Source organism: Oikopleura dioica, chromosome 2 (genome assembly GCF_907165135.1).
Source record: "Oikopleura dioica chromosome 2, OKI2018_I68_1.0, whole genome shotgun sequence".
NCBI lineage: Eukaryota > Metazoa > Chordata > Appendicularia > Copelata > Oikopleuridae > Oikopleura > Oikopleura dioica.
The window spans coordinates 11,035,812-11,056,914 of record NC_137292.1 but is presented as its reverse complement, the minus strand read 5'-3'; the positions used below and the strand labels follow the sequence as shown (position 1 = coordinate 11,056,914).

Below are 21,103 nucleotides of genomic sequence, written 5' to 3'. Positions count from 1 at the left end.
TGGGCCACAAGACAACCTTCAAAGACGTTGCTGGAGAACTTACAGTGTCCCTTATTTCCAGTGCAGTGAATTCGGAAGTCTTTTTTGAGTTCGAAATTGAAGTTCTTCCGGTATTCGTAAAAGAAGTCCCAGTGTTCTCTTGGAAGCCCAACGGTTTTCGCTAGTCTTTTGAATTCTTTTGGTATTGCTGAAGACAGAGATCAAGTAACGCTTGAGCGGTTGTTATACATATTTGATTACGATCGTGTATATAATATAATATGCCGGCTCGAAGAAATCAAGATATGCTTACACTTCTTTTTAAGGTCTTTTTTGGTCAATTCCTTCTTTTCTTCCTTGAAATTTTTTGATTCTGAGTCTAGTTTCGTTCTTTTTGGAGCAGATTGAATAGAAAAACTGAGATTTATTCGTTTCTGCGGCCTCCAGTTCGTCTCAAGCACTTCAAGCGTTTTCAGCCTCCTAGTTTTTGACAGATATTTCCTGACGAATTCAAGTTGTATGGCTTCTTCCATTCTATTTTTTTTCATTTTTGAGATGGAGGTTGAAAACTCTTGTGATATCGAATGAATGAAAACACAAACGTCCCTGGTAAGAATCAGTTTATTAAATTGAAACAAATTTAAACCAATTCGTAGGAAATAAATAAATGAAGAGAGAATACGCTGACAGCTTTTGTTAGACGCCTATTCTAGTCATAATTAAATTGTTACTTATTTTTTAGATTAAATTTTAAGATCCTAAATATTGAAGATTTATAAATTTGAATGCGAAAGAGAATAAATTATACGGGAAAATTGTATTTTTCGATAAAAGAAGCTGGTGGATAAATGGTACAGCATAAACGGCAGTCCACGATTTCCCGGTTGTTTTGTTAAATATAATTTTTTTTTACTGGAGAGAGGCAGTTGTGTGATATTTCATCAGATGATGCTTTATACACTGTACTCAGTCTGTCTTCTAGCACAGAGATCAATAAGTGAAGCGTGATATAAACTTTGAAAAGTGATAAAGTTTTAAAGTGGTTTAATTATTTTTATTTTGTGAACTATCCTTTTGAGAATAATTAAATAAGAATGAGAAAAAATAGGTCACTTTTGACGCTGAAAGAAGCTAGATTTGAAATTTTAAGTAAGCGGTAACGGTTATTCTATTTGTGAGGAGTGGCCTTCTTCGAGCTCGCGTTTTGGATAGGTGGGGATTGTTGGATCACTCCCTGATGAGCAGTGGCACTGGCTGAAGCTGATCCACGCTGCATCCCTGGACGAGGGCCGTACGGAAAACCGAAGTGCTGAAGATTGAGGCCTGGATATTGAGAGAGCAGCCCAATCATTGAAGCGGGATAATGCCCAGCTGGAATGGCCATCCCCTAAATCATAGAATAAATACACCGTCGTCAAGTACTTAAATTGAAAATATCAAAAACAAAAATGAGGATTTATTGAAATCTGCTTCATTTTCGATTCTCCATTTTAACTCCTATTTTATTCACCGGGCGCCGCGCATAAGACCACTTTCAAAGTGAAATTGATCCGATACGCGTTTAAGTATTCACCAGGTGACATACCAGCGAAAGCGCTACTTGTAAGCCTGAGAGAGTAGAGCGCGATACTACTTTGATTGGTTTATTACGATGCTAGGCGCGGATACCGATTGGGAATGGAGTGTTCCGACTCTCATTGCTGCCGAGTTTTGTTGCTCAGACGTTGGAGGCACTGAGCTTGGGATTATTCCACCTAGACCGCCATAGATCTTCGGGTCGTGAGAAGATGGATCGCGAGGCCCACGGGTAAGTCCATTCAAATGTGGGAATGCACCTGGTAGTAAAACTTGGGCCCCGGTAGCGTAAGGAGGAATCTAAAGATAAATTAGAGATGCTCTTTATTTTCTATTGAAGGAGATTAAATTTTGTGATACTAGTAGCTAGATTTATTTTTACCTGGTGGAGAATTTGTTTTGCTTGTGGGGAGGTAGACATGTGCGAAGTAGGCGTTATGACGACTTTAGGCCTGTCGATGTCTGAACTGCGTCTCCTTTTGCTTGCGTTCTTAGGCGGCGAGCCGGTTTGACCGTTGGGAAGTAACTGTGTTTGCTGTGGAGGCGGAAGCGAAGCGGGCTGATTAGGCTGAAGGTGGATCGGATAGTGCGACGCTACAGAGCTGATAGCTTCGGGTGGGGGACCGACGGAGTCTAATTAAATTTCATTAGCGAGGAATGGAAATCATGGACAGTATTGAAATTGAAAAAGATATGATTTATTACCTCTTGGATGACCTTGGGCCTGAATGTGGTGGCCGTTGATTCGCGACTGGTTCATGTCGGAAGAAGGCGAGGATTTAGTTGAATGGGGTGATAGGGGCACTGAGTGAGGTGATGGGTTCGGCTTGGCACGTTGCGGTTGGGATACAGCGGTAGGGTATGGCTCCTAATGAAGTTTTTTAATTGATGAACGTCTTTATTTTGACCTACCATTTCCCTAATCTGGTTTTGATACGGTTTCATTATTATCGAAGGCCGAGGCTGAACGCCCTTCGGGGCACCATTTCCGATAATCGTTTCATAAGCAACTGGCGTGGCAGCATTACTATTAACTGGCGGACGGGCAGCGATTTGCTGAGGCGAGGGTAGAACATTATTCTGAACGCGTTGATTGTCATTCATGGCGTGGATAACAGAGCGGTTGGCCTTGATTTCCGACAGCAGCTCGAGATTGCCCTTGTTCACTTGGGCGACCTTGGCTTCGATCTTGCTGGCCCGCTCGCGCTTGCGGTCCTTGACTTCGCGGATGTGCTGTTCACAATTCGTTTCATACTACGTTTATTTTATAAGTCTGCTTAGCGAATACAATGCAATACAACATGGACAACAAATTTATACAACAAATTTCTGCTGAGGCAGCCTCCCATCTGGAGGAAATTTTCTTTAAAAACTTCATTGAAGTTTTCATACTTTTATGTTGCTCGATAAAAAATCGATTATCTTAACTGTTTACTCTGCCTTTGAATTTTCCCTTTGCGGGAGTCAACTTGAACTTTGCGATGAGCCTTGAGAGTGTCATAAAATCAACAGGCGCGCGCGTGCACGTCAAAACAGGGGCCGATCTTACCCACGCTAACGGCATTAAAGATTCAGTGTTTAAATTACCTTGTTCGAGATTCGATCCCTGTCTGATCTGGCTTCCTTCAGCATGCTCCTGATCGCATTTATCCTATTCTTTTCGTTCAGCGCAATTCGATCCAACAGTTGCTGAGGAATGTTAGAAAAGGCGTTGATAGTATCATCAAACTTCTTTTTGAAGAAGTTTTGCAGTAAGACGGACTTTGTCTGTTCAAGTTGAAAAAAACTAATTTTCATAAATCAAGCTTACCTCATCGAAATGGCGAAATTCTTTGATGCAGGCGCGATCTTTGGACATTCGCTCTTTCTCCACTAAAGTCAGATACTTGTCGGTCCTCTTCGTCGTTTTCTTCGAATAGCTCTTGACCTGCGCGGTGTTAAAAATTTCCAGAGCTTCTCGCGATGCAGAGTCGAAGTTAATGCTACTTCTTCCTCTCTTGGAGCCTGTTTTGGGCCCTCGTTTGGCAGCTGGTGAGTTTTCTCTGGACCGCTGCATTTCCATTTTCTCTGTGGTTTTGATTTGTTTCTTCATTGGTCTCTGTTTGAGGCTTCTCTTTTGGGATTTGTCTGTCTTCTCCGTCTTGACTTGTTCTTTTGCAGCTTCTTCGAAATCAATCGGAGAACTTGAGCTCGAGCGGTCTTTTGTGGAGCTAGAGGCAGAATTCGTGGATCCTTGCGCTAAATAAAACAGTTAGCCCCTGTGAGTCAGAGTGTTACTAGTCAGCAGATATCTATTTCCCAAGTATTTAATTATAACAGCCCAAAATTGATATTTATCGATTAATTCTTACGAAAAGTGAGTTTCGCGTGTTTTTCTCTTTTTACCTTTTTTCGTCTTCGAGGCGTAGTAATCTGCGAGCGCAGAGTGATCGATCACGTGCTTATAAACTTGAACGACGTTGTTCGTCCACGAGAAGCCATCGGCAATGGAGTCCATTTCATGAACTCGCATGAAGCAGCCAATATCATTCCCTGCATTGCGATCATTGATTTTGAAATCAACGGGGCAGAATGCTTTCGTCGAGATAATCTGGGTACCGATATTCATGTCTCCAAAGATCCGACGGAGCTAAATTAGTAATAAGAAATCGATCAAAAGCATATTCCTCTTCTTTGATTTCAAGAGCTCCATGATCAGTGTAAGCTTATAAAAGAAAGCTCATAAATTTATTAGCTATTAAGACGCGCAAACGCCCTGTCCCACGGGAGGACTTGACCGTGGCCAATAGACTAATTATTTCTAAAAGGCGTGTTTTTCTATTCACAAGGGACTCATTCTCGTCTGACAACGGATCAAAGACGTAGAGTTCAGAGACTCGTAAAAAGCAAACAAAAAGGTTCAAGATCAGTAGCTCACCTTCAAGTTCAAATCCTCCGAAAACGCGTAATTGTTTACAAAAATCACAGTGGCCTCTTCTTTCCAGTTGAAGCTGCTTTGTTTCTCCGTCCTTGTGTTGACGTACTCGTTTTTGATGAAGTCGCCGTTGAAGAGATCGTAGTTTCTGTGTTCGTAGCCGTACCACTTCATGATTTTCTTGAAGTTGATGTCCATGTTCTTGGCGTACTGGCAGGGAGTAGGCTGGATCTCGATGCCCACTGATTTAGCCACAGGTGTCATCGCGGAAACCTACAAGGAAGGGCTTGAATGACAGAAAAACAATGCAACGATTTGATAAGCCAAAGTACGATTATCACGCGCCAAGGTGATGAAATCAAGGCAATTACAACACTTTAAGCACTTTCTCTATCCACTTTGTATCCTCTTTCATCAATTTATTACCTGCATGACGAGCGAGCCAATTCCACTACCAAGATCCACGAAGACGTCGTCTTCTGACCATTTGATTGTTTGGATGATTTTGTCCATTTGGGCAAAGTTGGTTTCGCCATAAGTTTCAGAGGTAAAGGACTGATACTTGTTCAGTTGAGTAGGGTCGGTAACGGAAGCGCGATAAACCTGAAAAATTAAATTTAGGATGCTAAGTTTTTATTTTGGAAATCAACGAAGATCACCGAGATAAAAGCTTATCGCCTTTTTTGTTAACTCACTTGTTTGAGGACGTGGTCGAGCGCTTGTGTTTTGATAGGTCTTTTCAATAGTGCGTGGAACTGTTGTGTGCCTCGATTGAGTTTGACGTGTGTGGTGATATTCTTATTGAACATTCTCACGAGAGTCAGCGCCGATTCGAACGTTCTGTACGCTCGAAACTCCTGCAGCTTCGTCAGCAACAAGGATGTCCTGTAATCTGGCAGTTCATTTAAAACTGAAAGCTTCGTTTAAAACATTGCGATTCCGAAATCAGACATTACCGATCTCGATGGTTTCTTCGAGCTCTTTGACACGAGCTCCTAGGATCTCTTTGTCCTTGGACAGGGGCCACCATATTTCCAGGTGCCCTTGACCGACTGGCGATGAGAGCTTGACGCTTTTACCAGCGAATTCTTCGGGTCGAAATTCCATTTGTTATTTTCCGAACGATCATCTAAACAAAAAGAATTCATAGAAGCTTAATTTTAAAAGTTATTAATTTGTTTCATATCATATGGTAAAAAGTTTTTGTGATAATACCGCGATTATTATATATTATCCGCAGATGCTCTGACAAAATATGATTAGATTTTATGAAGAATAAGGAATATAAAGCTTATTCAGTTAAACTGATAATATCAAAAATCAACTCGAATAGAAATAATTGGAAGACAGGAACTGTTCTCTTTGCGAAAAACAGAAACAATGGATATTCATGCGGCTTTGCCTCCCTCTCTATAATTTTTGACAAGTTTTCACCCAGCTCGAGCCGTCCATGTTCAATTATCTCTGAAGCGATTAGCACGATTTCAAGTTCGTCTTTTCTAATTTTGCGGTAGAATCTAACAAAAAGGGAAACTTTCGTTTTAGCGGTTCAGTTTCATGAAAAAATCTTCGTAAACCTCTTCATAAAAAGGAAAAAAGAGAGAGTAGAAGAAAAATATGACGAGAAAGAAAAGTGGGTGAGGAGGCAAGCCCTGTTCGTAAATAGACAAAAGGCAAGGCAAACAGAAGCCATTTACGATGCGCGCGCTAACGAAAGCTAGCGCGGTGGCTTACGCAAACTTGACAAGAAATTTACGAGCGGGTACCCTTAAGGTCTAAAGACAAAGGGAGGTAATTAGACGTCGGAGGCGATTTTGAAAGAGCAAAGATCTGAAGTGCCAGGAGAAGAAAAAAACTGTCGATATACATTTATTGATTCATTACGTAAAACTAATAAACATCTCTTTTTCGACGAGCATACTTAAAAATCGACGAGAAATTAAAATTAAATCCTGAATGAAAACAAAAGATCCAGAATCATCATCGAAAAGTTTCGATAGTTTGATTTGTCAAAGATCGACCCCATAAAAGCAGAAAAAGTAGCAATAAAAAGTCTTCAAAGAGGACCGTCAGAGTTAAACTGCTGTCATAAAATAATTGCAAAAAATAATTGAGTCCTCCCCTGGGAAGGCGCAAAAAAGAATAGAATGGCTCTTCCGCGTTTTTTTCTTTCTTTCATTCAAGGATTCGCGTGAAAAGAATCAATTCTGGATAAAAGCCAAGTGTGCTTGAGACAAATGTCAACAGGCCCAGGCAAGATCTAACACGAGATATTTTTTGAGAATATTCTCTAATTGCTCAGACTTGATGTAGCAATTTTTAACAGTAAATAAGTGAAATCTTTCATCTGATCGATCGATTTTTGAATTCAGCACATGGCTGACGTCATCTTGTAAAATATGAAACAAGTTCCGCATTTAGGGCCGCGCGCCAGGGATCAACGATCGATACCTGCCGAATTAAATTATGTAGCTCCTTCTTCTTTCAGTTTATTTCTTTCGAAAAAACACAACGAAAGAATCGACAGATATAGCGGGATTTAATGACTTGACCTGTTTGGTATGAAATGATGATGTTCAAAATGACGCAAAATGAAACATTTTTTGAGTCGACAATTTAACTGTATTCAACTTGCAATCTTTTGAATTTAGCTTCCCTTTCTGTATGATTTATGATTTACTCTGAAAATGAAGACTACATGTAAAACTTTATAATCAAACGATAATAGAATGTAATTTTCTTTAAAATAGACACTTACCAGCAGTTCAAGCTGTTCAATTTCTTATTTTCTCGCGTTCTTTTCTCCTGCGAAAGTCTTCTATTTCTATCTCTCTCTGTTTTTGCTCACAAGAATCTAAGGCAGCATAAATTCAATTTTCAAGACGCTCTTTTTTTAAATTTCTTTTTTTTCCCTCTCCCGACGACGCGAAACCAGACGCGCGTTGTTCGGGCTCTCGGCCAATCAGCGTCTTCTTTGGGAACTCTAAATTGAAGAGGAGCGAAATCGCGAAAGGGGATGAGCCCATTCGAGCAGAAAGGAGATTTTAGAGAGCTCTAATCGAAAATGACCTTAGGCGGACATTAACCGTTATTTTGAGTCGATAATACTGGTAGTTTTATGGGATCTAACTCGAAATTCGGAGCTGTCCCCGTGTCTGCACACACTTTTTTGAATGCAGCCCGAATTGATTGAGAACCTGACAAATTTGACCGATATCAAATCGGCGATATGTTTATAATGACAGCAATGTTTAATCCTCGTTGCTTAAGGCTATAACCTCTCTTTTTGCCTCTCTGGACAACGGACTTCCCTTGATCGATTTCAAAAATTAAAAAGGCTCATATACTCAAAATCTATCGTAGATTTGAGAAATGCGATCAAAAATTATTTTTTCTTTCGAAATTTCGTTTTTACGATCATTTAAAAAACGCCATTCGGTTTTCCGAAGAACTTTACCATTACAGAGGTAGATTTTTTTCGATCAATAAATAGATTAAAGCCTTCTCTACAATCCCTATGGAAAAAATTTTCGATATCTCTTCAAATTTTCACTCTAGGGCCATGTTAGTGCTGGCACCTGAGGATAAAAATGCGCGTGGACGCGCTGCGCGGAGTGCTATCCTCCAGGCCAGAAAGAGAGCGCTGTTGGCGAGCGTGTGAGTCAAGCGATTTATCGCGCTCTGATTGGCTGCGCGGAGCTCAAGCGTCAGTCTATAAACAAAAGAGTTTTAAAAGAAGAGAGAACTATAATCCTAATTTGGACAATTTCTTATTATTTTTTCCATAGGGATCATAGAATATGCCCTACTTAATATTATTATCGGATTTTTTCTACCTCAGAACTTCCAGTTTTGCCGGAAAACCGAATGGCGATTTTTGAATGATCCTAGGGCAAAAAATTACCGATGAAAAATATTTTTTGGTGGCATTTTTGAATTCTTTAGGAGAAAACAACTATGTATGCCTTTTAAATTTTTGAAATCGACCAAGGGAAGTCCATTTTCCAGAGAGTCCAAAAGAGAGGTTATAGCCTTAAAATTAATTTATTACTTTTGCGAACTTGCTTATCAATTTTTCATCCTCCATCCGAAGCGATGGTCTTTTAGCTCTGCGGCTGTTAAGGTTATTGATTTATTCACCGTCAAGGATGAGCCATCCTTATTTAAACGTTCTATGAAGATTGATTGCAGAAGACGCGGATTCAGTGACTCATTCGTCTTGCCGGGGGAGGTGACTTTTTCTCCCTCAGGCGCGCGAATTTGAATTTTGTATGAAAATAGATTCTTTAGTGTACAAAAATATAAATAGATAGTTAAGATTACAGAGTTTTACAGATGGCGCTTTTCTTCTTTTATTTCTTCCGTGTTCATGTTGATGATTTCCAACACCTCGTCAATGTTCTTCAGCACATCATGGAAGTTTGTCTGACCTTTTTAGAGTTAAAAAACAGTCCTTTTCTGGGGTCGGCGACCCATCTTTCAAAGATGGGAATGATGGGAAAGGTGGGTTAGGGGAAAGGTGGGAAAGATGGGTTTTTGCCTTTTTTCCCTCACCCATCTTTTGGTCTGAAAGATGGGAAAGTTGGGTTTGCAAAAGATGGGAAAGATGGGTATCAAAGATGGGAAAGATGGGTTCGAAAGATGGGAAAAATGGGTTTTACCCTTGAATGAAATTAAATTCGTCCCTCATTTTCTGGAAAACAAATTTTTCCGTTTTTAAAAACCCATCATTCCCATCTTTGGGACCCAACATTCCCATCTTTGTGACCCACCTTTCCCATCTTTTCTGTAACCCATCTTTCCCATCTTTTGAATCCATCTTTCCCACCATTCCCACCTTTCCCATCTTTCGGAAAACCCATCTTTCCCTTTCCCATCTTTTGTTTGAAAGATGGGTTGCCGACCCCAGGTCCTTTTGTTCGATAATTTTCGATTTCTTTTAGTTCTTCGAACTCTTTCCTTGCATATTGGGCGCTGAGATTTCGTTGTGCAGGACATACAAATTTCTAGCAGCGTTTTGAATCGCATCCGCGAGCGTTTTCTCGACCGTCACCATTCCCATATTCTCTCGCTTGACAGTATCCATCAAGGTGAAGACTGTACCGACCTTGTTCTTGACATCGATACCAATGGCGTGAACTCGGCAGGTTTGAAAGAACACGGTGTAATGCAGCACCGCCAGATTTGTGTGAATAAGCTGAGAGACAGTTCTTCAGAGGGATTCTTCAAAGATAAACTTTGTACCTGGGTGCTGACGACGGCGTGTCTGGGCTCGATTTTGACCACTTCCTCATTCCTTGTCTCTTTTTTAGTGACGATCGTATTGTTGACTCCTTCTAATTGAATTTCCCTTGTGACCTTTTGAGTTGAAGTAACGGCCACTCGGAACTCGCCTGAAAGCACATTGAGGTCTCTTTCGATCAAATATTATTACCTTTCATTGCATCAAAATCGGCCCCTGTCGAGAACTTGGCCAGTTGAGTCATCGAAGACAAGTCAGAAGCCATGAGTTTCAATCCAGTCGCCCAGAGTCGTTGTCTCTGATTGCCGTCGAAGAAAGTGAGGAAGGTGATTTTGACCGGGCCAACGATTTCACGATCGATGCAAGCTTGTCCGATCCTCCCAACAGTATCAGCCAAGTCAATGGGCTCAACGGAAGATTGGGGCAGCGACCAGCCCCAGACATCGAAGCGATCGGAGTGTATCTGATCACCAGAAGAGACGAATTTGATCTTGTTTTCTGGAGTGATTTCGATGTCGACCGTGAGATTCGTCATTTCTTTCGTCGCCGGTGCTGCTTGAATTGCTCCACCTTGACTTCCAATCTCGCTCATAAACTTTTCAAGAGTAGGGTATGCTTTCTTTGTTTTCTTGTTTCCAGCAGTGGCGAGTTTTAGAACAGATGGCACTTGCTCAAGGATTTTGTTGAACATCGTCTGTTGGAAACTCTTCTGGCGCCAGCGCGATTCGCCGTATCTTGTGCACTCGCTCCGAAGCTGTCCCATTCCAGGAAGCTTTCTTGCTGGGAAAATGTAAGTCCCACGGCCATCAAACTGAGAATCGAGCTTGATCAGCCACTCATCAATAAAGGGATGTGCCGTAACTTGCTCTGCCAGGCATTCGACAAGCTGTTGGTAGTTGTAAATATCGGTGTCGCCTGGTGGTGTTTCAACTTTTGCTGCTTTGAAGATTCTTCGCGAGCCGGACTTTCCCGAGTACAGTTGGACAAGATCAGGCTCAGATCCATAAATAGGAACGTCGAGTTCGTCAGCAACTGATAACGTGTCTGCGCAAACGTAGCCAGGATAAATAATCGCTCGTTGTCCTTTTATGAGTGATTTTAGGCGACCCATTGCTTCAGCAGAGTACTTTAAATGTTGTGCTAAATTAAGGCAATGTGTCGGGAATTGGTTCATTGTTTCTGGCACGATTATTGTAAACTAAAAATGTTATTAAAATCAAGGAGGAATACAGTCGCTTACTTTTCTGGTGACTTTTTCGGGATCTTTGAGTTGAGCTGGATTACTCGTTTGCACTGCTGGACTCATTCCTTAAAAATAATTATTTTGAGAAGAAGACTGTAATTTTACCTAATAATCTGTTGTAATATCTTTGTAGATCGTCAGTAAAAGGCATGGCTGAGATGAAAATAACTTGCGTATTCGGTTTCGTTGAATCGATCAGCCTTGCCATTTGCGACATTTGTCTTCGTTCAAGATCCTCGATTGTGAATCGAATTTGTCGACGAAAGCCCAGGCTTGGCAAATGGATGATAATCTTTGGCTGCTCGACCCACATGGGCCACTCGATGCGCATTTTGGAAAGTCTTTTGTGATAGCTTTTCAATTGCTCTTTCCGAACTTCTACGAGCTTTCTCTTGCAGCGGCGCATTCGTACAAACATAACCCAGGAAATCGCGATGATGCCAGCAGATTGTTGTTGCCTCCTGTATGTTAAATAAAATTCTCGATCTCTTCGCATCTTGAAGGCGGCAGTTATCATCAGCGATGCTAAGTGTTTTCGTCTCTTTTCACCGGTAAATTGCCGCCCAGGCTTCTTCATTAGTCGTTTAATGTCGTTGTAGTTGTCGAGATAAGTGAGGATCTTGTGAAGAGGCAGTTTGATTGGAAAGCTAATCTCGTGAGTTTCGGCACATTTTCTCAGTCCTACGTAGGTGAAAACAATCAGCGGAATCATGTAGTCTTCGCTGATTTCCACCAGTTTTGGCAAAATGTCACGCTTGATTGTTTTCCACAGCGCTTCTCCAAAGTCTTCCACACATAGCTGCTCGTTATAATTCATTTTGCCACCGACTTCTATCACTACAGCGATCGTTCCTTTTTTCAGAGATATGTCAGAGTACTTTTTTAGCCTCATGCTGGAGCTTTCGCGGACTTTTGCAGCGGGAGTTCCAGGCGGAGGCATTGGAGTTTCGATTGCTTTTACGCTTCTTTCGCCGTACTAAAATATTTGTTAATCAAATAAATAATAAAATATTCCCAAGGGCGACTCATATTTGACCCATATAAAATTTTAATTCTGGAATCAAGGGCACAAAAAGTGTTAATACAGCAACGGGGCGTTCCGGTGATGCATTTTCCCTTTTTAGTGCGCTCTATTTGAGCAATTAATCGCCTAGCTGAATATAAATGCGAGCGATTGCTTCCTAAAGCCAGTTATTTTTTTCATTTTTCAGAAAAAATGCACGTCCAACGACAGTTCACTTGTGAAGACTGTGACATTGACTTTGTCTGCAACCAAGGCAGGAGAGAAAAGCCTTGCCCTGAATGCAATGACATCGTTGACGCTGATCCTGATTATTGGAATATCACTAGAGAATTTTACTGTGATAATTGTGACGAGGAATTCGAAAGTACCAAGTACAACAAGGAGACAATGAAGTGTCGATGCGGTCAGATTCTCAAATGGGAAAAACCATTTGGGAGAATCCAACGCTTTTATTATTGCAGAGGCTGCCGCAAAAACTTTGAATCACTGAACTTCCGGTAATGTTATTAAAAATCCCTATCGCTAAAAAAATTCAGGCAAGATGAAATTGATTGTCCTTACACTCATTGTGAGGAAGTCCTCCATGAGAACAAGAAAAAGACAATCTACCATGGAAAACTTTTTGGTCGATATCGCTGCCCTAAGAAAAAATGCGGCAAAACTTGGTCAAGTGCATATGCATTCGATGGCGAGTGGCAAGAATGCGAGGTAAGAGCAGAAAAATAAGCCATCTTTCAAGTTTTAGAGTTGCAATACAAAAACGGAGCCACATTATTTGATCGAACACGAACGTAATGGTAAACAGGGTGACAAAGAGCATCGCTCTGACCTCTGTGGGAGATGCAAGTCTGGCCGACCATGCCGAGGTGCCCGCTTCCAAACCTCGTACTCTTCCGAAGAAGAGTCGACTGACGAAGAGTCTGTGACTGACCTCATGTACGGGATGTCCCTCAACCATGAATCTGATTATGAACACTACAATGATTATTATTACGACGATTACTGATCAAATAATATTTTTACTGGAAGAAAAGAACAATAAATGATTTAGATCTATAATTGCATCGTTGAAAAAGTTCTCCTACCCCATCTCACCTTTGAATAATCATCCGAACTCATTGTAAAGTTCGGATCGACCTTGATGTTCGGATGCTGTTCATGAAAATATCCTGACGGCGCGTAGTTTGACTCCTCTTCTGCTGATTTCGTCGCTGTGGAATGACCTTTTGTGATAGGACTCGGTAGAAGTTGAATATGAGCAGCTGGAGGGATGATGCCTCGCTCGATCATGTTGAGAATGCCTTTATCGACGTCATCGTGTGTCACTGGAATCGGATCTGTGCACTCTGCCGGGTGGTTCTTTTGAACAGGGTATGATCTGATATTTGGCAAGCCAGTTCTGATTCTCGAAGCGTCCTCAATTGTTATTGAGGATAAACAAGAGCTGATAAGACTTACATGAGACTTGGCAGATCTGGCCCGACCCGTTCTATCGGTCTTGTCCCCGACAGAACTTGTAGCGTCGGTCGTTGTGGCCACCATGGAAACAGGTGGCCCCTCGATTGCGAGACGCTCTCCATTTCCCATCTCGATACCGGAAGCATCGCCAGCTCGGGAAATGAGATTTTCCGGAACACCGCCGCCGAACATCATAGAAGGCTCGACAAGACGTACCGGCGGCAGCTCGGAGAAGTTTTCCGTTGATTTTAAGATGCCATCCTTGAAAATGCTCGAAAATCATCAAAATTAAACTGAATTAATACGAATCAATGAATCAAACAAAAGAAGATTGTTGAATTTGAGCACTATTCCTGAATGGCGACGAGCTTCTCTGCTTCTTGCACGAGAAAATCTGTGCATCCCTTCATAAGGTCGCCGTTTTTAGAATCGGCGGCGCTTTTAGCGAGCTCATCAGAAACACTTTCAAGTTTCTCTCGAAGACGGAGAATCAATTTGCCGACTTCGGCCGTATCCTTTGTACAGTTTCACATAATCAATTACTTTTTTAAAATACAGTGAAAACTCAAATTTCCCCGCCCCATAATTCTGCCGCTTTTTCGGCAAATTGGCATTTTTAAGAATCTGAAAAGAACCCAAAATTCTGCCGCAAATTTTAATCTGAAAACCGGCAGAAATTTCGGTTTTCACTGTACTAATCTTATTTATGAACCTTTGCCTTCATCCCTCAGGATTTTCCTTCAACTTTGCGTGTCTCTCGCCCGCGTGCCGCTCGAACAAAGCGCGAATCTGAACTGAGCTGGACAAAAGACAACAATCCAAAACTTTCTCCTGTTCTAGAGATTCTCTTTGTTATGTGCCCAAATTAGAAAATAGCCCATAGGGACACACACGCGTGTCTGTGCTTGAAGATAAATATGACAAATTGCCCGTCCTCGGTGATTATCTTAGTCAAATTTGCTCACGTCTGAGATTTTCTTGATTCATTTTTCAGCATTAGAAATCATGGAAGAGTATATCTTTGCGGGAAACATCTAAAGCGGGGGAGATAAAAAAGCTAAGCTGGTGGTAGTTTCGTCGAGAGAGAGAAAACACATCAAAATGTAAAACTTTATGATCTGAAGCTCTGATATTTGCATACGTTCATAAAACAGACAGCCTTTGGAGACGAAACTAAATAATTGACAAAATGCCTTCATGATCAAATTACAAGTAGAAAATTTTCTCAGGAATAGAAGTTGATTAAAAAGTTGTAGGATAAGGATTAAAATGAAAACACTGCAGTTTTCAGGCTATACTCCGTTAAGTTTATTAATTGATACTTCCAAACAAAGCCACAGAACGAGATAAATATTATTTTGGCAAGAAACTGCTAATCCCATACTCTTACTTACATGTGTCTTACATCAAGCAATTATGTTAATAACTGATCGTTTACCAGGACTTACTTTTAACACAACAGTTATTTCTAATGTGATCAGCTCAGAAGAACACCTTCGCAAGTTTTAGTGAATTTCGAATGAAGTACACTGAAAGGGTCAAATAAAATAAGTTGTAGATAAGTGCACTTGAATACTTTGTTACAAGAATGGTATTGTAAAAATAAACTGTTCCGGCGGTGGGATCGACCGCCAAGTTGAGTGAGACCACGTGAGGGAATCTAAGCCCCAAACAACCACCGGATTATCCAAACTCTGGAGCCACTGGTGCCTCTGGAATTCTAAGCTCAAAAAGTATCGACTCTTCTAAAATGCCACTGACTTTCCAGTAACCGCTAGCGATCTAACCAAAAGAACTTTCGTTTGCAAACTAATTTTCTGAAAGTTTTTAAATTTGTTCGAACAAGAAAATGTATGGTATGCGAATTGGAATTGAAAATCATTGCCTCGGACAATCTCACGTGCTGAAATAAAGTTGATTTCGATTCTTGTGATGCGACAGTAACAAGGTTAACTCTAGTCGATGCCTCAACGAGTCTGTCGATGATAAAGATGATGTGATTAGAGCTACTGATTAGAGTAATTGATGAATTTATTTTATTAGTTGCGCTTCGACCTCAGCTAGTTCTATTTTTATACAAGCGCAGAGAGTGATCAGAGCAGGCAGGTATCCTTTAAATATTCAATGCCAAAGCTTACTCCTATCAAATTTGAATAAAAATGAGTGCTCAATATTTAAGATAGATATCGAGGTTTGTTTTTTCTGAGGAAATATCGATAACCTGTTTTTTATTTGTTGTTTCGTCCAGAATTTACTAAACTGTTTACCTTTTGATCAAGTTAACTAATCTTCTCCTTTTTCTTTAGAAATAAAAATCCAAACTGGCCCACTCTGGCGAGAGATAAGCCTGCTTCTCTTTCCTGAGATAAAATTGGAAGTCTTTCCCTCGACTGCTTATGGGGAAAATAGACGACTCAGACGAGCGGCTGACGCGCAGCAGCGTGAGTTGGGTCAAATATTACAAGGAAGAGATCAATTATGATATTGCCAGATTCGCTATTATTCAATCGAGGAGTGGGAAACGAAAATTGTTTATTGAGTTTCTGTAATAATTATTGTTGGCCAGTGGAAATAATAATAGAGTTCCTTAACCCTCAATTATAATGATTGACCTTTAGAATAGGAGTTTTCTGCTTACTCAGGTGAGAATGATTATTTTACTATTTTCAATGATGTTTTCTTAATTTTTGTGAGCAAGTCTTATCAATTTTTATTCAAAAACCGCTTAAGTACTTGAGAATCGTGAACATCATTCGGTTGACAGATGTATTTCTGCGTACTCACAGGGCTAAAAAGTCCTCACCCACGGAGTTCATGAGTTCAGCGGAAAGACATTCCCCCGCGGTCGACTTAGCCCTTTGTAATACTCACAAGACGTTGACCTCTGTGGTGCTCGAAAGTGCCATGTCGTTTTTTGTTTTGCTCGCCACCTTATTTTACACGTTTTCGTTTTCACTAGAGCTGCTCTAGTTCACTAAGTGGATACATTTACTTACACGGATCCCATAAAATTAAATCGTTGCTTTATCACGTGTGACCTGTTTTGTTGAATAGCCCGTTTTTCATTAACTCTTAGGTCCGCATGGAAGTGCGTATATCGTAGCAAGGAAGCCGATTCGCCGTCTGTGCTGGGGCGTACTTATGACAATTGGGATACTTGGGGACTGGTTCCGATAAGCCTATCTAGTTTGAGATAGCCAAAGTGATCGTTGGGATTAGCAGAGCGTTCGAGGAACCATTTGGAAAGATCAACCACCGGGCTCTATAAATGCACCTATCTCTATAGCCACAAGGTCAATAACTATCACTACCAGGAGCAATTAAGTCGTCTATTTTGAACGGTCTGGAAGCTATTGAAAGTCGTTGTTTTCACTAAATTGACTATGGACAAAATGTTGAAGTTGGCAAAACTGGGATTATTTTTTTAGAAATGAGGCCAATTCAATTATTTTTCATTTAGACGCGATCGAATTCTGTCCCTAGCAAAGTATCAAGTATAGTATTAGTACGCACTATCTGACCACTCTAAAGCAAAGTACCGGAGTGGCGCGTTCGGCCTCCATTTTACCGTCTGTAGGCTATCAACTATCTCCTCGAGAATTATAATTACGGTGATGAGTAGACCCGCACCTTGGACGTTGGAGAACGTGTGAGAAATTACGCAAACGACGTTGACCCCCGGGAAGGAAAAACCACTAACGGCTGTGCGGTCGCTTTTCTTAAGGACCTGCACAAAGATAGTTTTTGAAAAGTTTTGAAGCTAGAGCGTAATTTATTCAATCACAAAATTCGCCGCTTGCCTCAAGATTATTGTAGAGTTGGAGTATATTTTAAAAGGGAAGCGATTATTTTTGACCGTGACGTAGACAGTACCGCGGCATTAGCAAAATGACAATGGAAGAAACGAATCCCGACTTTCCGCAAATTGCATTTTGCCTCAACTCGTTGCATTCGAGATACGATCTGCAGAGCAAGTTTCCGACGCTCTACCCGCTCATTGGAAATTTATATAATGGTAAACTCATAATTATTCCACGGCCATCGACATAAATAACATGCTGGTGTGAATATCATGTGCCGATAAAAATTGACGGACACGTCACTTTCAGCAAACTTGGTCAATGCGACATTTATTGAAGAGATCGCCAAGAACATATCCGATTATACCGAAAATATAAAGAAGAAATTCGGGCAGGTGCATCAACTTTTTAACCCGGGAATTACTCGTTAATAAACGTGTTTTGCAAAACTCTTACGGAGGGAGTAAAGATACTCTATTTGTAAATTTCGAACTCGTAGCCGAGGAATTTTGTAAGCTAAGTTGTCAATTATTCAAATTTGAGCACCACCTGAGCAACAACCCGAGAAACTACCCAAGAAGGGTTACAAAAGCTGCTTGACATTTGGACGAACCTTTCTCTGAGTAGGGACCGCGTCGGATAAATTCTCCCATGAGCAGCCAAAAGTAACCCAGAGGATAGAGACGTTCCCACTAAGATTCAGTTGGCAAAGAACTTGGATCTTTTGAAGGGCAAGGTTAATTAAATAAAAAGCTGTCTGGCAATTCGAATTTTAGAAAATCACCTTTTACAAAATGATTTGCAATTAAAAAAGCTTGCCAAAGAATATCACGATGCACACATTATATCAAGAAACAAGGCCAGACTTTGACGTTTTAGGTTTCGGGGCACACCTGTCCAGGATAGAAATTTGATGCATCAATTTGGCAATGTTCGTCATATAAGAATCCTCAGGAGATATTGTCTTCCGTGAATAAGCATGTCGATCGGGGCCAGAAGAATGTCGCCTAAGCTGGAAATATCACCTCTTTCAAGAAGGAAGGAATTGGTTTCGCTTCAAACCTACTCGAAGAGTTTCTGCGGAAGTTGTTCTTTTCGAAGATCAAAGAATCTGAAACCAGCGCAACAGTTGCAAAATATACACTCCGCGGAATAGTTCAAGCCTAAATATAGTTCTTGCCTACAACGGTTAGAGTCTGCTCTCATAAAAACTCTAAAAACGCGCCCGTCTTCCGGTGTTTTGAGGGAAGGGGACAGAGTGGACCATAAATAGAATTCGAGTGAACTTTTAAGCATTTTTACCTTTTAGCGAGCGATTGGTCCTCAGGCACCGCTTCCGGAAAACATCAAAGTTCAGGATATTTACAGTAGATATCCTTGAAAAAAGGATGGACTCATTTTCTCGATGGATTCTCAATGTACTATTCTGACAAGCATCAACGAGTGCTTGACTTCAAAAAGGTGCGATCAGAACAATTATTTTATATGTAATTACCATTAATGTTATTACACTTAATTACGTCCATAACAAGTTTATGTTTTTCGTTTATAACGCCACTAATTGTGTTGTCTCAACGCAGCCCCGATTAGGAGCAATTAGATTATCACGTGGCAGTATTTTCTCATTCATAGAATCTCAATAATTGGACAGCTCTAAGTGCTCGTTCCCCAAAACGCGTTATTAACAAGTTATTATTTCTCATTTACTTCTGTCTCTAGTCACTACAAGTTTCGTCAAAGTCGATTCCGATCGTGAAACTTCACCAGGAAATTGTTCCAGCAATTATTATGTATTTGGAGTGTAAAAATATTCCAGTCTAATTATTTTTGGTGGAAATTGCTGAGCTTCAGTCTCTCTTTATCACAAGTATCGTTACATAAAACAGTAGGGTAAACGGGAATTGTCTAGTTTTGAGTCAAAACTACGCACTTGAATTTTAACCAAATCAATCACCGAGAAGTTGCTAAGCTAGAACAAAGTATAGCAAACAACGACAAAACTTGGAAGTCCGTTCTCCAACTGCACAAAAAAGGGAAAATTGGCATTCTTTGATAACTACACTGAAGGGACTTGTTTAAAATGGTCAAATGGAGAGTTTGTTTTTGAGAATTTATTAACGGCCTTAAGAACTAAGCTTCTTGAAGGCAATTTTAAACTGGAGTTAAGAACATTGTATAAATGAGTGCTCAATCAACAGGTTGATGGTTCAAAACATAAAATTTTCACAGAAATTAGATAAACTGTGTTCACCATCAAAAAGGACACTTGCTCTGTGCAACTGTAAAGGTAAAGTACTCAAATTTCCAGAAGAAAGTATTTTTCACTCGAGGACATTCTTAGCTCCATTCTTCCCGGATAAAATACCTGACGGCCTCTATCGCAACTGCTCTCTTTTCGTCGAGGTTACTACTAAATACCGCGAACTAGAACAAAACAAAATTATGCGAAAGAATTTTATCAAAATTTCTTGCTTAGAGTGTTAGTTAGAATGTATGCATTAGATTATAAAGTTTAGACTCTAAACTTTAGAGGGTGATTCTCGTGATAATAATGATTTGGTTTGAGACTGTAAAAAGCTTGAAAAACATCAAAATCGAGTTAGTTTGGTTCCGCACGTGGACGAGATATGAAATTAGAAAATTTAAAATCTACCCCAAGAAACAGAACTCATTTTCTGCCTCCGCGTGAGAAAGCAATATTTATCAAAATTCTAGCTCTAATGCTTTCGCAGTGCGTAGATCCAATTTTGCCAAATTTATTGAAAAAGCAATCTGAAACTCCGCGAATTTTCACTTTCGTTATTAATTCGTAAATAATCATTATGAAAACCTCAAAGAACAGACCACATAAGCTGCGTAAAACGAGAGTTGCTGGCGTTCAAATCGAAGGTTGACCGGGTGAATTGTAAGTGCGATAAGGAGCTGTTGATAAGAAGATCACTTGTGTAGTGAAATATAATTTACTAATAATTATAAAAGAGCCATTAATTGGTGCATCATAGAATCGCCAAGAAAAATTGCCAGTTTCATCCATTTTCGGCAATTAAAAATCACTAACAGAACGAATTCTAAATTTTATAACAATTTTTGATCAATTTGATGGCTAAAATATCAACCGGAATTCAAAACGATCCATGATCATTGATAAATGCTCTCCTAAGTACAAACTTGTACAAACAAGAACTTAACATTATTGACCAAACAGGGGTCTAAATATCAGCCGAAATCCTAGTGCGAAAGCGAAGCGAAAGCGAACCATTTTTTCAAATTTTTTGCGAAGCGAAAGCGAAGCGAATTCTTCGCCCATGTGCGAAGCGAAAGCGAAGCGAAATATCATTGAAAATTGCGAAAAAAAGCGAAAATTTTTTCGCTTGAATTGAAACGCATTCTCGGCAAGAATCTTTAACAATCAGCCACTCAAAAGCAAAGATGATTTCAAAAACCTATTTTTGAAGCAGAAAATAACAAAAAAATCTGTTATTGTACCTTTTTCAGCTCGTCAATATAAGCCGAATGGTGGATCTAACTGTTGATAATTCCAAGTTAGTAACAAACTCGATAGCGGAGGTGACCGTTCGGGCATCGGGAAGTCGGGGAAAACGGACAATTTCCGGGCAAAATGTGTTCTGCCGGGCATTCTCAGCCCCTTAAATTTGGCCGGGCAAAAGCGGGCATTTTGGCAAGTTCGGCACTTTCGGGGAATTCAGCGCTTTCGGGCATTTCAGTCTAGCCCGCGCCGAGGAAAATTCTTAAATTTCGCATTCTTTACACTTATTTTTGCTCTCTTGCTCCTCTTACTGAATCAAAAGCCTCTCGAAACTTATTTTTCAAACCTTTATCTATTGAAAATCCCATCACCAACTCGACC

General features: G+C 40.4%; 3 protein-coding genes across 6 annotated transcripts; 1 reads left to right on the top strand and 2 right to left on the bottom strand.

Moving 5' to 3' along the window:
• Positions 1–582: 582 nt before the first annotated feature.
• LOC145696456 (uncharacterized) lies at positions 583–7,415 on the bottom strand. 4 transcript variants are annotated; one of them, XM_081773496.1, is made up of 13 exons: positions 7,227–7,415; positions 5,425–5,597; positions 5,164–5,378; positions 4,895–5,071; positions 4,472–4,741; positions 3,940–4,183; positions 3,365–3,792; positions 3,142–3,321; positions 2,467–2,808; positions 2,260–2,422; positions 1,937–2,187; positions 1,648–1,854; positions 583–1,366 (listed from the first exon to the last, which is right to left on the bottom strand). In XM_081773496.1, the coding sequence occupies exons 2-13, from the start codon at positions 5,573–5,575 to the stop codon at positions 1,148–1,150; spliced, it is 2,847 nt and encodes a 948-aa protein (XP_081629622.1). In that variant the 5' UTR covers positions 5,576–5,597; positions 7,227–7,415; the 3' UTR covers positions 583–1,147. The 4 variants fall into 4 exon arrangements, with proteins under 4 accessions (XP_081629622.1, XP_081629624.1, XP_081629623.1 ...); XM_081773498.1 differs by having other exon boundaries at positions 2,467–2,634; XM_081773497.1 differs by having other exon boundaries at positions 3,142–3,243.
• Positions 7,416–9,407: 1,992 nt separating this feature from the next.
• LOC145698242 (IQ domain-containing protein H-like) lies at positions 9,408–13,692 on the bottom strand. Its single transcript, XM_081775444.1, has 7 exons — positions 13,436–13,692; positions 13,073–13,393; positions 11,059–11,929; positions 10,951–11,018; positions 9,903–10,908; positions 9,713–9,861; positions 9,408–9,665 (listed from the first exon to the last, which is right to left on the bottom strand). The coding sequence occupies exons 1-7, from the start codon at positions 13,628–13,630 to the stop codon at positions 9,408–9,410; spliced, it is 2,868 nt and encodes a 955-aa protein (XP_081631570.1). The 5' UTR covers positions 13,631–13,692.
• Positions 12,133–13,036, top strand: LOC145696419 (uncharacterized). The gene is made up of 3 exons (XM_081773450.1): positions 12,133–12,474; positions 12,514–12,685; positions 12,723–13,036. Exons 1-3 carry the CDS (start codon positions 12,170–12,172, stop codon positions 12,981–12,983), a joined length of 738 nt encoding a protein of 245 aa, XP_081629576.1. The 5' UTR covers positions 12,133–12,169; the 3' UTR covers positions 12,984–13,036.
• Positions 13,693–21,103: the final 7,411 nt, after the last annotated feature.